This window comes from Anopheles coluzzii, chromosome 2, assembly GCF_943734685.1.
Source record: "Anopheles coluzzii chromosome 2, AcolN3, whole genome shotgun sequence".
Lineage (NCBI taxonomy): Eukaryota > Metazoa > Arthropoda > Insecta > Diptera > Culicidae > Anopheles > Anopheles coluzzii.
Window position 1 is genome coordinate 72,176,586 of NC_064670.1, and position 13,387 is coordinate 72,189,972.

General features: G+C 38.1%; 1 protein-coding gene across 5 annotated transcripts; it reads left to right on the forward strand.

Moving 5' to 3' along the window:
* The first annotated feature begins 2,501 nt into the window (after window positions 1-2,501).
* On the forward strand, window positions 2,502-12,236 carry LOC120949453 (zinc finger protein on ecdysone puffs). 5 transcript variants are annotated; one of them, XM_049605336.1, is made up of 6 exons: window positions 2,502-2,608; window positions 3,885-4,240; window positions 5,030-5,184; window positions 7,135-7,691; window positions 7,793-8,554; window positions 9,076-12,236. In XM_049605336.1, exons 2-6 carry the CDS (start codon window positions 3,926-3,928, stop codon window positions 9,363-9,365), a joined length of 2,079 nt encoding a protein of 692 aa, XP_049461293.1. In that variant the 5' UTR covers window positions 2,502-2,608; window positions 3,885-3,925; the 3' UTR covers window positions 9,366-12,236. The 5 variants fall into 5 exon arrangements, with proteins under 5 accessions (XP_049461293.1, XP_049461296.1, XP_049461294.1 ...); XM_049605339.1 differs by lacking the exon at window positions 5,030-5,184 and adding an exon at window positions 6,343-6,425; XM_049605337.1 differs by lacking the exon at window positions 2,502-2,608 and adding an exon at window positions 3,597-3,815.
* The last annotated feature ends 1,151 nt before the right edge of the window (window positions 12,237-13,387 follow it).

The following is a 13,387-nucleotide window of genomic DNA, read 5'->3' on the forward strand; positions in this document are numbered from 1 at the left end:
TGCAACCACTTTCCCCTTTCCACGCATTTTAGTTCGGTTTTGATGTGCGTGATGAGCGTTTGAGATAAATTTAAATATGGTATATAGTAATAATAATTATAGTATGATGTGCGTAAACAACATTTAGAAGGTGATCGTGGCATATTAATAATAATTGCATTTCATAGCTACAAAATAACTCTATTTTGCAATATATATACTAAATCAATGCATAATATCCCTACTAATGATCATCACTGACGCATGCTAAACTAACATATTGAACTCGATCAATTTTGATGTGCACTGTATCCCAGTAAGAATATAAACACCCCAGTACACAGGCAACTAAGCAAATCTTGTATCATTTATTATATACTTATTGAAAATATGCGGAAATGCAGAAAAGGTACGGAAACTAATCGCTAGCATGGATGAAGACTGTGTATTTTTGTACGATTATGCTTGTAGCTTTTTTGAAGTCACAAATGTAATACATCGCGCCCGCGCAGACGCAAATGGAGTTGAAGAGATTGTGGTAAATTTCCACTTTTTTCGTTGTCCATGGTGCGAGATCAAATCTTAAAAGACACAATACAAAGCAGAGCACATACCATACCATACCATCAATGCGTACAGATCGTTGTGCAACATTGAAGCGATTGTGTATTCGAAATTTGAAACAAATAATAATGATTTATTTAATATGAATTGTTATGGAAAGCATTGATTATTACTTGTCCAATGTTGTTATGCCTGAACACTTGCCGAAAGAAAGTGGAGTGGAAGCTATTATAAATCTTCTCGATAGTGCAAAAGAATGCATTGTTAGTGAAATGAAAAATGAGAGTACTTACGATGGATTCCCTCACAAGAGACAGAGAAAGAGAGAGAGAGAGAGAGAGAGAGAGAGAGAGAGAGAGAGAGAGAGCGGAAAGAAGGTGTGCTAGAACGTTAAGAAACGTGTTAGAAAACGTTAAGAAAGTGGAACATTACGAACCGAAAGTACTACAGAATGCAAATCATGTAACAGAAATGAATGATGCTTCAATAAAACAATGAATCACGCAATCATTTGGAGCGGAAACAATGAGAAGTCTACATTAAAATTGTAGGAGTGTTGGTTTTGTATCAATCTCGAAATATGGCTGTTTAGCAGCGTTAGTCGATCCGAAAATTGTTTCATTACAATTCATCTGGACAGCTTTTATTGTTCGTACTATCGTAATTAACACAATTTTAAGACAAGACTTCGTTCATTTTAATATTTCTCCGCATCTGTGAATCGACACCTTGGCAAAACTAACCAAAAAGATTACGGTTAGCGAATGCTAGGTTTGCTTGTTGAACAGAACTTGAATACCATCGTTAATTTTTTTATTTGTTAATTATTCATTTAATACAATTTCAACATTGAAAACGAAAACTAGATTTTTTCTAAATTTCGGCACGAATTGTATTGAATAAATAGTTACGTGTATATTAATACTAAAATACCCATACACACCCACCCAAATACATATACCCATAAAATTAATTAAAAAATACCCATTTTTGAACTGTATTTCAGTTCATAAACGTAATATTCGACTTACGCGATGCCTTAGGCGGATGCCTTGGGAACTCATAAGCCGCGTATCTCGGGAACAGACTGTACCTATCATTTTAATTGTTTTTAAAAAGATAATCAGTTTTTTTTTTCAAACTATTTTTATTAGCCAACCAATGCTACTAGTAGTACCAAATATGTTTTCAGCCAAGTGTATGAAAAGCTTCTGCTCTTTAAATTGTTTGTAATGTTATGAAAATAACAGTATTCTCTGCAAATGCATTGTTTAAGTAGGATTTACGTAAGATGACAAGCAATAATTCTCTCTTGAATAAATGTCTGTGAACTTCATCAAACTTTGAGTATTTATTATTTATTTTATTTATTATTTCGACACATCTTATTAGTTTTAAACATCACACATACATACATCGTCACATACAATTCCTACTTGAAAGCGTCACAACAATATTTCCTCTTTTCTTTTCTTATAAAGAGAAAAATACTTGTAATGGGCAAATATTTTTCTTATCGAAGTACAGCAATGTATTTGTGAATAATTTTCTTTTTTACCATTTGGGACAAGTTTTCAAGGCCCAAAAATAATTATTTGGATTTTTATTTGGATAATAGGAATTGGAATTTAATAACCGTTAGAAGACTTGCCTATATGCATATACGCAGCAAAGCTTTGCAGCCAGTGTTTTGTTAATGCTGTTTGTGCTCATCATGTTCACACTAAAAAAATGACGATTCATAGTTTAAAAACAAATTAAATTTAAAGTTTAAAGTTTAAAGTAATTCAGTAAAGATAGCATAATATTGAACAAACCAAAAAGAACAAAATATAATTTCCACGAAACATTCAAATGCCTCCTTCATTTTGAGTCAGACGTTAGACGTTTGAACGAAACGAGACAAAAAATGTTGCTAGAAAGAGATAAACGGGTCTATCGGTGTGTCTAACGTTTGACGAAACGTTTTGTGAAAATAAAAACTCTGTCTGTCAAACTTTTTCATCGCTTTCAGAAAATTTCATAGGTGTATCTCAAAGTGTACAATTTTTCTTCTATATATCAAGTAAGTAATTGCTTAAGCACAGTAAGTTGTTCATGTTATAATTCAACCACCGGTGTGCAAATCGTAACACGACTATAAAATCTACTTGCTGCGGAGAAATGGAATCGAAATGTGCCGCCTATGTGCTGTCGTGTATAAATTAATTAGAAAAAAAACACGTCTATTATCGGCCTCGCTAGTGATAGTTACCGGCATTTATATTTTAGTAATGTTAAGCGTAAATGCTTCACCAATACACCGGTTATATTATGCGAAAAAACGGTAACCGTGTAGCAATGGCGTGCAAAATTGGGGATGATGTTAGGTGATGGAAAATTATCGATTTTTCTCAGCGCTTTTCTCACGCTGATACTGTCTCGGTTACCCACTTGCGTTGCCATACGGTATGAGTGAAATAGACATTTTCCAGCTCTTCCGAATCATGCCGTCATCAAATGTAATGAAAGCCGGTATCGTGTAAAAAACCCGTGTGATTATCATTATTGCAGATAGTGGTTGGAGCATCAATCGATTGAGTTATTATTATTTTGTGAATACAGATATTGAGAGAGCGTTGGCGAATATTGGCTAAAAAATCAATTGTTAAATACTATACTGCTGGCAATGAAAATTCATAAGAAAAAAAAGTAGCAAAAATCCGCATTATATGGGGGTTGATTTTTATGCTTGCCGAACAGCTGTTTCGATCGATTTTTGACAGACTGGAAGGGTGGAAGACGTCTTGACGTTAGCTTTATTAACCGTTGTGATCGTATCAATTTTTGTTTCTTCGTGTTTATCGTTTGTTTGCACTCAAGTTAAAAAATCCAAAATCTATGCTGTTTGCGTTAAATGTTAAATTATCTACGACGGGGAAAATAATGTAGTTATAATGTTTAATACTTTACAATAATGCAAATTTGTTTTTTAAAGTAGCTCTAATAGTTATACATATTTGACGAATGGGTTTAATTCATCATTAAAATATTTTATTCTTAAATTAAAGTGAGACCAAATTGTTGACGTTTAGTTTAAGCATTTTTAATGCTTGTTCGTGCAAAATGAAGCACATTTCGTTGATATACTGCGCATGTCCCACAGCCGTAGTTCGTACTCCAGGGCACACCGTATGCCGGCCGTATTTTAAATCATCATTCGACCGGGAACGCCGCCAAACGTGTTAGTGTTCTTGCATTACATCAATACTTTCTGATTGATGGCCGTTTGCGTAAGAACTGGGAATGTTTTGCGATGTCGCATTACAGCTCAAAATCGTTTGTTTATTCTTTTTTTTCAGATATTCCTTAAGCCGAAGAAATAAATTGTCGTACTGAAAGCATGGCTTATCGGAACAACAACAACCGTCGTGGCGGAGGTGGTGGAAGCGGCGGCGGTGGCGGTGGAAGTGGTGGCGGAGGTGGCGGCGGTGGCGGAGGTAGCAGTAGTAACTTCGGAAACAACTATGGCAACCGTATCAATCCTTGGGATGCGGGTGTGGGCGGGGTCCGCGTGAACAATGATGCGCTCTCGTTTGCCAACAGTTTAATTAACAACCTGCTCGGCAATCAAAACGCGAACCACCAAGTGCCGTCGCTTCTGGACGGTGTGCAATCTTCGCGATTTGACGATATGAATGGATACAATTTTATTAGGGTAAGTATTACATCACGCATCTTTTCTGTTCTGTTCTGTACCGATATACAATTTTTTTTTCGTCGAGCTAGATAGCTTTTTGTTCAGCAGGGAATTTACATTTTATTAGTTACCGCTTATTATATGTCTCCTATCTTTTGAAAATTTGCTCGTGCGGCACACGTGGAATCTCATTCCAATTGAATATTGTTCTCTTTTGAAAACATATTCCTTAACAAAGAGCAGTAAATGAATGTTTTTCTACATTACGATCATAATAATCATAAGTGAAACAAATTGTATAATATTTGAACTTTTTATTTGTCCTTATTTCATTATTCCGCTTTTCATATTAATTTGAATTACTAGTTTCTATTTTCTTAGAATCGTTTATGGTTTTTTAAACATTCGAACAGTCCAAAAAATGCAAATGATTTTCATTGAAATTCAAATAAATGTAACTAGTATTTTAAAGTTAATGATATTGATTTCGATTGTAGATGTATTATTATGTCTCTTTGGGTTTTTATTACATCAACCTTTCATACATTTGATTTTTGCTTCTTAATTTATATAGCTTAACAAAATCCATGAACATTAGAAGACTATTATTAAAGCATCTCCAATTCTAAAGGCTAAAAACTCACACCAAAAACGGCTAGCGGGTTTGCGTAAACCTATTAAGTCGCTTTTACCAATATACCAATATAATGGTGCTTCGACTTGGCCGATTATCGATACAAACACTTTTTTTCACTTCCCCTTTTTTCTCTTTTACTCTATATTTTGTATGTGAAAAAAAATCTTCAGAACCGATACACCAAAAATCGTAACATAAATGGACGTGGCATTCGCAAACCGGATGCAGTTGTTCGTTCCAAGAACGTACTATCGAAAAATTATAATAAACCTTTAGGTAAAGATGCTCTCGGCAATGCTGGTACAAGCAGCCGAAACGATCATAGGTAAGGAAATGAACAGGAGCTTTTTCGTGGAGTTTCGTTCTTCTCGCACACACTCCAGCTATATATCAACCCGTGTATGAGCGCATTATTGCATTGACAAGCCGAGTGTAACATTCACTTAAAAATTCGTTTCTGTTATGTTACCATCCATACCATGACGAAGATTACATTAGAAGTCAGTTTGATTTTTAAAAATAATTAATAATAAATTTTGCTAAGAAAATAAGTATACCTAATCAGCAATAACTTTATACACAACCTAATGTTTGCATTGCACGGAATTTTCAAACGTAATTTTTTACGAAAATTCTGAGATTATTCTTTCATAATAAACGTTTACAGTTGTTGGTGCTTCTGTTTAGTATCAAGCATTAATTTATATAATGCAAACTTTATCCGCAAAATATGCAACTGATACTGCCATTAGTATGATCTACAATATCTCTTTCTTCACGTTATCTATTTATCTTTCATTTCTTTACGTTGCACGGTTCGGTTTCAATGATAACCTATAGTTTGAATGGTTGTTTTAAGCCTCGCTGGTACATCTTTTGTATTAATTCGTCGTTTCATGCTCTCTTCATTATTCTCTCTCGTTCTTAAACTTGAACTTGAACAAGTACAAATGTTTGTATTTTACTGTCGCTCACCTCGTACAGCAATCATATTTCACCCTTATATATATATGCAATGAAACGCCTTTAAATAAGACCTGTTCCTTACTATTCTTACTATTTCAGTATGTAGAAAAGAGCCGAATAACAAAGACTCTTCGATACTAGACTTGTAATTGGATTCTACTATCGATAAGCAAAGACCAAAAAGCCGCCCCCAGTATCTTAAATATATGTGTGTGTGTGCGTGTGTATGTGAGTGGGTGTTTTAAGTTAGAACTATAAACAGATTTTTGTTGCAAATTTGATTTGATCTCACAGGACTTTCGATGTTCTTGGATGTTCTCTTTGTATATTGAATATGATTTTATCACCAATGTATGAGTCTGTTTTGCTGTATTATGATTGTGTTTCTTTTATTTAATCTGAAATAAATACTGAAAGACTGTCTGTTTTCGTTTTTCGCCTAGCATTATAATTTCTACTGTGATCAATCTTGTACTCCATTTATTGTTCTCTATTCTATCGGTTTATTCCGTTTCAGAACGACTATATTTCGCGGTTAAATCTTGGGTATCAAAGACGAAATCCAATTCAGTCTAGTAATAATAGTAAAAATAAGAACAGGTAATATTACAATAAACCTGCACACTGGCTTTTTGCATTGTTTATCCCACTACATTATTCCGCTTATGCTACTTATATGTTGTTATTCTATGCCCCACGCCTGGTGGTTATGTTATGTTGCATGATTGCATGGTTGATTATACATGAATATATGCACCACTTCAAATTAATACTTTACAGGTGATTAAAAAAATCTTCATAGGCAACTATAAGAAAAATCATTGCGTAGAATGCACTTACTGCCGATTGGGCTCCAACTTCATGTTTAAATATTATATACGCATTATATGTCATTTAATTTTAAGAATTATCTCATCTCTATGCTAGTAAGAAACATATTTATGTTATTAAATGTTGGTAGTGCACGTAATGCATGAACTTTTCTTTAATTTCCCTACGTCAATACAATACACAGAAAATGAGATTATACTAAACTGGAAGCACCGGCTTGATTAAATTCATAATTGTAAAAAAGACATTTTTACCAAACTGCTAACTGTAATTAGGCAACATGCGAATGATCTACATTGCGGGTTGAGTTCAAGTAGTCCTCGGTGTGTGCGTATAAGTGTGTGTGAGTGTTTGTTTTTGTATTGTGTTGGAATAATTATAAAATAAGTAGATCTGATCCTTAGTTATTGACTTACACATATTTTCATTCTTTTCCCATGTCGCAACAACGTCTGTAATCAATTCGATGCGCATACAGTGGTAATAAAGGAGTCAAAAAGGGCAATCCAGCTGGTGGCCCTGTGGGTGGGTCGAAGGAAAAATCCTCCACTTCAAAGGTATCACCGTACATGGATGTGTCGAACGACTTTCTCTACTGTCATATGTGCGATAAGCATATGTACGACGCCACATCGTTTGAGAACCACATTACCGGTCGAACGCATCGGGTAATGAAGGAAAGCATTGAAGAGAGCTATCGAATGCGTGCTACACTGTTGCGGCAGGAGGCCCGCATCGCCGAGCAGCTTAAAACGATCGAGATCGATCGTCTGAAGCGTATGGGGAAGGCGAAAAACTACTACAAGGTGCGCGAGTACTGTCCCATGTGTGAACTGTTCTTCTACGGGCACATCATTGCCCATCGGCGCTCCGAGAAGCATTTGGATTTGAAGAAGTTCCTTCACCCCAAGTGCGACGACTGTGAGCTCGAGTTTCACAATCGCACGGAATATGATGATCATCTACTTTCGATTGTACACATGAAAAACTGCAAATCAAAACCGAGTCGACTTGAGATCGAACGAAAGGCAAAACGTAAGTTCTCCAGCTAATCTTCTTCCGCTCTAGCCGCTAGTTGGGTCGATTGTAATAATTCGTATCACGTTTGCTTTCCTTTCTCCCATTCCAAATGCCAGAGTTGACCATCTCTACAATGAACGATGAATTGCTGGATATTCGTGAAGAGATAGCACCCAAAAAGAGAAAGGAAAAGGATACCTCAGGGACGAGCACAAAGAAATCGGATATAGAAGGCAAGTCTGCGACCAAGACTCAGCTAGCCGAACAGTCCGCATCAGGTGGTACCGAGGAGAACGGCGAGTCGAGTAAAGTGGGCGAAGAAGGGACCGCCATGGCTGAAGCCACAGCTGATGATGCCGGCGACTGCAGCAAACCATCAGTGGAAGATGGTGTCGGTGCGACACTGGACGACCCGAAGCTGGACGAAGAATGCCCTGAGGATGAGATGGTAAAGGAGGAAGAAAGTGAAGACTGTATACTAGATTACAAACCGGGCGACGAGATCGCGCCGGAAATTGACAACAAGTTGCCTCGCTACAAAAAGAACCGCGCCCTCGGGTTGAGCTTAATTGGGAAGCTGGAATGTGTGGAGTGTCGTATCTGCCACAAGTATTTCGATAGTGAGGCAACCGGCGAGGTGCATGCTCGAACACATTCGCACTACCGTGCTTTTATTCGCTTTCTCAATGAGAAGGCAATGGAGGTACGCATCGCTCAGAAGCGTGCCGCCGTTGCGTTGGAGGAAGCGGAGGCGGCCAAGAAGAAACAAAAGCTGGTCGATGAGAAAAAGTGCACTGGAGAGCAGAACGGTGAACAGGCAAACAACGGTGAAGGCGAAAAGAAGGACTCGGACCTGTACGATCCCTCGGAAGCCACAGGTGATGATTATGAAGATACTGGTAGCAGTGCTACTCGTTACAATCTAAACACTAGTGATATGGCTTCCGTTAAACAGGCAGATGTGGTGTAACTGAAGGCTTTTTGAGTTGGTTGTAGAAAATAATTCGCACGAAAGTCCAGTTTATTTTACCCTTTTTGTGATAATTTATTTTCTTCTGTTGCTTGCCGTCTTAGATTTGTGTTGCACATCACCCTACTATATTTACTAATCCAGATAGGAATGTTCCTGTTCCGATTATGTTTACGCAAGTGTTTAAAACTTATTGATCTTTGTACTGTGAATATATGCACATGGTGCACGTGATAATTTGACTTGAAACAAATGCCTTTTTTTTCTTTCGTAAACATTAAGTTATTTTATTCACCTTATTTACACGATTCCCAGCATGATATCACGTTTATGTTCAGTTAATCGGTTTATCGTGGAGTGAGTTTGCCTCAGCTGTACACCTTCTCTAAAACGCTTGATTAAATATGATATTTACTTTCATGTCTCAAGAATCTGGCGACGCCAGCATGGCTGAGGATGGTAAAAGCGACGACGGTCATAACGGATCGGAACAGGTCGAGCCAATGGAAACGGAAGCAGCATCGGACTTGGTGGGCAAGGACGGTGCGAGAACGTCTACTACCCCTGCAAACGAAGATGACGAATCGGGTGCACAGACCGAAGCAGACTCCAGCAAAGAGGACGACAGTAAAGAATCTAAGGATGACAAACCCAACCCCAAGGGCGGTAATCGACGTGGACGAAACACACGTTCTGGACGTTTCGCTGGACGCTATTAGTATGCACGCGCAAAGTCTTGCAAACGTGTAGAGCGATCTAGGAAAGAGTACTTCTTACCAAAGAACAGTTTCTAAATTTCTATGCTATTCAAACGTGCAAACGTGATTGGTCTCTGAAAGAGGCACATTTTTCTTTAATTCCGGTTTTATCTGCACCTGCCGCACAATTTCTAACCGCGATACAATGTTCGTGCTGGAAATGGAACAAAAATAAAGCACACAACATACTATAAAAGAATCCAATTCAAAATGGGCCGGTGAACTAATCGCGAGCAAGATTCGCACGCCGTTCAATGTATCATTCGCTTACACATAGTACCGACGCTATCGATAATCGAATGTTTTGTGTAGCGCAGTTTAAGTCATACTAGCTTGCTGTGGTAGCATTATTCTCCCTCGCATACACACCACGTGCTACAATCTGTTGCACATCTAACGCAAACCAGTGGCATAGGACAACAACGTATGTGCTCGAGATGTGAACAGTGGATGTATATGAACGTATTTGTATGTGTGTATGTGTGATTGTACAATAGTTACGCGAAAGGATCAAGAATCGTTACCGTACCAACGTATTCGCCATAAACAGCGGCCATGAATCTCCTGAGATTATTTGTAATGGGTATGTCGCACAAACGTGGTATGGATTGGATGTGGTGAAACCCGTCTGACGAGAACGGCTATGTACCGCAACTGCAGAAGCATAAACACAGTACAGTATTCAATCTCTGCGTGACCCTCTCATCTGTACTTTGTGTGTTAATTATCTGTTCAGCCCAATAGTTCAGTGAATGTTTTAACTGAAACATAATCTGGAGAACATACGAGTGGATAGGTGAACATGCAATATGCGGCAAAAAAGGAGTGAAAATGTTTTAAAAGCTATAATTAGTGCAATGTCTGTGCTTGCACAGAAGCGAGCAACTGCTTTTTAAGACTAGTAGCCAGATGTATACTCAAAATCTACCAAATGCCACCATGAACAATTTTGCAGCTGCAAACATCATTCAAATTGTTAATTGTCATCGTTTCTCTTCTTACTCTACTCTAGCACCAAGCTGTTCATAACCAATGTACCGATATGTATGCATGCAATTTGATCCTCGTAAGCGCAATAAGTCTGCGCCATAAGCTAACACAAACAAATAGTATGATAAAAAATGAGCCCCAAATATTTAGAATTGTTTCGAAAACGATCGACAAGCGGCCGATAACGAGCTCCTGCATCAAAGCTAGCGTGTTGAAAGCAACCGCATTAACACTTTTGTCCGATCTTCGATCTATTGTCAGTAATGCGCTACAGTCACTAGGACACTAGGATGGCATATGGAAATGTCAGCATCAAAATCAAACATTTTTCTATATATTAAAAAAGCATATGGTGGTACACAATTTTCAACACATGCATGCAACAGCAATTAATTACCAATCGCTTCTAATTGTGTAGTGCAGCGGGTTAGCGCAAGGTATGCGCAAAATGCAATATTCCGCAATCGGGTTTGAAACCGCTTACCCAGCTTTATCCAGTTTGTCCGATTCGTTTCTACTGAAGCTGGCTAGTCATCCTAAACTACTGTGTTTAGCTTTGTAATGATATAAGTTTTCTTTCTCACTGTAATGCACCGAATCGGTACAAAATCAGTCTAAGAAATGAAAGTCCATACTCAAAAATTACACTGAAATGAATTTGCACACTGCAGCTGCAGCGCACACAATATCTGTATGTCACGCAAATGAGCAATAATAAAAAGAAACAAAATTAAAATAAGCAACAGCAAATAACACAAAAAAAAACAAACAAACAAACAAACAAATTAATCACATAACGCCGCCCGAAGCTCAGCAATAGCATCAACACATGGAAGCAAAACAAAAACAAAAAAAAACAAAACAGTATATGTTAGCTATCGTCTATCCGGTTCTGGTGCCAGGTGTGTAGTGATTGTTTCGTAGTCAAATGTAAACGTTCAGAATAACACTCTTATAACAATGCAGGGCAAAGGGATAAAAGGAAATCACATCTATATCGAGGTGAAACTAAATGCCACGCTGCACTCGATCACCACCACCGTATGCGGCCGTTTGGTGCGTCACTTAATTGGTTCATAGGCAGCGTACTACTGAATGTATTGGCAACCTACAAAGAATTAAATTAATTCTTTGCCTATTATAACACCTACTGACAGCCACTGCAACCCATGCTTAGCGTTATGATATTGACCTCATCATGAAATTGTAAGTCGAAACGCCCCTTTCGATCGATCGATTTTGATAGCTCCCAAAGCTGAGACAAGGTCGAGGCGGCTTGCTTTCGGTTCGAGATTACCCTTTGCATGATGTGTTAATTTCGTCGTGTCGGGGGTGTGCAGCATTGAAATGAATAGAATTATTCTGAAATTCAGAACAACTTAAAACCAGCGTGGTGATGATAGCCGTAAACGTACGGGGTACAGCTGTAGCCGTCTCGTAAAGGATCAGAAAATCGAACCTGAAGCAGAGTAAGGCAGAAGCACCCATGATGAAATCAAAGAAGAGTGAGATTTGAGAAAAATAATTGTAATAAAAATTCAATCGTAATAACATACTTTAGGAAGAAGGGTAGTATCACCGGTTCATGTGACTATAGTGCAGATGGTTGCGGGTTTCATTCAATCGCAGAGAGATTAAATTCATACCATCTTTTATCTGGAGCCTGTATTCGAAGTATGAAGCAATCTTAGATTGGAGAGAGCAAACGAAAGCGTGTGAATCGTGTGTGGCTAGTGTTTTGTAACATCTGGTGGAACGTGTTTGCCTACGAAATGGAATGCTTTCGACGAAGGCGATGAATAAGCTAGAATAAATGCGTAGAACGACAAAGAGAGAGAGAGAGAGAGAGAGAGAGAGAGAGAGAGAGAGAGAGAGAAAAAAAAGCAAATAAAATCAAGAGCCCTTGTTTGTAGGGAAATTGTAATGCATGTTGCACGCGCGAAGATATGCGATTCATTATGCGAAAAATAAAATTGAACGTTGTGGGAGTACACGGAAAACCAAACAACTATTCGTTCATTGGCTACCGCCGTTATTCATGATGTTGTGTATCACAATGTTGTACCTTATTTTTGTTTTTAGTCTGTTGTAATTGTACAAATTCACTATTCCTAATCTATGACATATATTCGTTATCTATGAGACCGGATTGGCCAGGTGTCGTGGTGCAGTCGTCTACTTGCACGACTTAACGACAAGCTCGTCATGGGCTCAAGTCCCGAATGGACCGTGTCCCGGTACGTAGAACTGATTATCCTGCTATGGTTAAGAAATATAGCTATGGTTAAGAAATAAGTCACTGAAAGTCAAACCCACACTAGTATGGTGTACAGGCATGCCTTCACCGACATTGGTTGTTGTACCGACATGTGAAGAAGAAGAAGAAGAAGAAGAATCTGCAAACCCGATCGCTTTATGGCGGACATTATAACGCATTCTAATCCTTTTAGCTTGGGGTTATCGCGCCTTCTTTCAACGAAAGGTACCATGCTTTTCGATGTGTTTCGTATCAATTCCGTTGATACCGTTCAATACGAACGAGAAAGTTGAACATCCGAAACCTGACTCACCGAAGATCATGATCATGCACATTACCTGTGAATTAAATATTACGGTTGTTGCGACATTTTCATTTTTACAAACCAAGACAACCTCCAAACAATTACTAATAAATATCTTAAAATGGCCTCTATAACATTAAATCAATGTGACAGTCCACTTCAGATAAAGCTGCGTTAAATCAACGAGCTTCTTCCTTGTACTGGAACCTTCTGAGATAGGTAGAGGGTAGACTACTGACTTTCTAATCACACTAATTGCTTTATTATTTGGAAATGCTAGAGAAGTGCCCGCTACTGCCTACGGTCTAACGCCGTTGGCTTCCGGTGATCGTTAATCTCCTTTAGATTTCTCTGACCATTGATGCGACATTTTTTAAACACATTTGAGTTCACACTTTTCTAAACCTCGCAACCCGAACTACTTTTGCACAG

Bases quoted from the DNA above. Each gene is read 5' to 3' on its own strand.
- LOC120949453 (XM_049605336.1), top strand. From the start codon at position 3,926: ATGGCTTATCGGAACAACAACAACCGTCGTGGCGGAGGTGGTGGAAGC. The intron at 5,185-7,134 runs GTAAGGAAATGA...ATGCGCATACAG, and splicing joins AGCAGCCGAAACGATCATAG to TGGTAATAAAGGAGTCAAAA. The intron at 7,692-7,792 runs GTAAGTTCTCCA...TCCAAATGCCAG, and splicing joins GATCGAACGAAAGGCAAAAC to AGTTGACCATCTCTACAATG.